Below are 2,015 nucleotides of genomic sequence, written 5' to 3'. Positions count from 1 at the left end.
ACAGGGTTTCTCTGCGGCTTTGGAGCCTGTCCTGGAACTAGCTCTGTAGACCAGGCTGGTCTCGAACTCACAGAGATCCGCCTGCCTCTGCCTCCCTTAAATCAAAGAAAAAGTTAGGAACAGTGCTGATGCTGTTATTAATAGTCACTTGGGACATTCCCATGTTGAATTATACATGGGAGATATAGCAAATATAGTATTGCTATACTGTGTGTGTGTGTGTGTGTGTGTGTGTGTGTGTGTGTGTGTGTGTGTATAAAAACTAAACAGGAAAGTTTAAACAGAATCATAAAGCTGTATTGAAGATGGGAAGCTCTCAGACGCTTTTACAGAATCAGGTGGTCATGGGACTCATTGGACTTTCCTGTTTGGGAAAGTGGAATGTTTGGTCTGCTGCTGCCGTCAGTGGCTCCATTCATTGAGGTTGGTTATCATTTTATAAAGAAAGGTTTAAACAAGCACAGTTTTACAAATTGTGAATTCGGCACTATGTTCTTTATAGGGCTAGGGGTTTAACAGAAAAAAGATTCAATAGCTTTATAAATTGAAGTATTCTTTAGCAACAATAAAAACAAACAAACAAAAACAAACAGGATTTCACTGTGTAATACTGGCTGGGCTTGAACTTGTAGAGATTTGCCTGCCTCTGCTTCTAGTATGCAGGGTGTGTACCACCATATCTGACCTAAATTCTCTATTTTATTTGGTAATGGCTGATTTTCCTGACTATAGTCATGACTTTGTACTGACTCTTATGGCTTGTAATATGATTGTATGCTTATGTAGATAAAGCTTGTGTGATTAGTCTAAGGTATAAAATAAACCTCTTGTGATATACAAACTAAATGTTACACATTTCTTTCCTATCATAGATTGGGTGTGATCATAGCCAGAACCTTTTGGACATTTGTAGAGAGAGGGAGTTTCAGGCTTTAGTCTGTGATGCACTGTCTATTCCATTCCGAAGTGGGTCTTTTGATGCTTGCATCTCCATTGCTGTCATTCATCATTTTTCAACTGCGGTGAGTATTGCTTTTCCTTCTGTAAAACTTGTAATTAAGGTGACAGACAAAGTTTGTATGTGTGTGAATCAAAATAAGCTATTTCTTAATTTTTTTCTTTTCTTTTCCTATGTTTTGTCAAGGTCTCAACATGAAGTAGCCTCCAAAAATAAATTAGAAAGGCTCATGTATTAAAGTCTTGGCCCCGCCGGGCGATGGTGGCGCACGCCTTTAATCCCAGCACTCGGGAGGCAGAGGCAGGCGGATCTTTGTGAGTTCGAGACCAGCCTGCTCTACAGAGCTAGTGCCAGGACAGGCTCCAAAGCCACAGTGAAACCCTGTCTCGAAAAACCAAAATAAATAAATAAATAAATAAATAAATAAATAAATAAATAAATAAATAAATAAATACTAAATAAAGGTCTGTGAGGCCTATAAAAAATGTAAGTGTAAAGTCTTGGCCCCAAGCTGGGGTGGCTCTATTGGAAGGTGATTGGGTCATGAGGCTGCTAACTACACCAATGTGTTAATTCATTGAATCCTTTATGCTGTATAGACTTTGCGGGAGTGGGGCCTGTTTTGAAGTAAGGAACTCACTAGTAGAGTGACTTTGAATGGCACATTTCTTCATGGTCCCCTTCCTCTTTCTGCTACCTGGCTGCCATCAGGTGAGCAGCTCTGCCAGGATGCTGTCTTCTCTGAAGAGCCCATCATAGCCTTAGGAACAAGAAGCCAAATGACCATGGACTGAAACCTGAAAGTCTATGAAGTAAAATACATCTCCATTTTATATTGCTTTACTCAGGCATTTTACCACATGACAAAAACTGATAACAGTTTTCTTTGATTACTTACCTCATCAACGTCATGTAGTTTTTCCTCTTCCCTTTGCTTTCTGCTTATAAAGTCTTTAGTTATTTTTAATAACTAAATATGGGCCGGGCGGTGGTGGCGCACGCCTTTAATCCCAGCACTCGGGAGGCAGAGGCAGGCGGATCTCTGTGAGTTCGAGAC

At 40.2% G+C, this 2,015-nt stretch overlaps 1 protein-coding gene across 2 annotated transcripts in view; it reads left to right on the top strand.

Moving 5' to 3' along the window:
• The window catches only part of Alkbh8 (alkB homolog 8, tRNA methyltransferase), a 65,193-nt gene that overhangs the window by 55,226 nt on the left and 7,952 nt on the right, over window positions 1–2,015 (top strand). For both annotated transcript variants that reach the window (XM_005346813.2, XM_013346106.2), the window contains exon 11: window positions 873–1,022. In XM_005346813.2, coding sequence (XP_005346870.1) covers window positions 873–1,022 — 150 coding nt within the window. The remainder of the gene's footprint in view (window positions 1–872; window positions 1,023–2,015) is intronic.

This window comes from Microtus ochrogaster, chromosome 5 (genome assembly GCF_000317375.1).
Source record: "Microtus ochrogaster isolate Prairie Vole_2 chromosome 5, MicOch1.0, whole genome shotgun sequence".
NCBI classification, from domain to species: domain Eukaryota; kingdom Metazoa; phylum Chordata; class Mammalia; order Rodentia; family Cricetidae; genus Microtus; species Microtus ochrogaster.
Note: the sequence above shows the minus strand (reverse complement) of the source record. Positions and strands in the feature narration are given on the sequence as shown.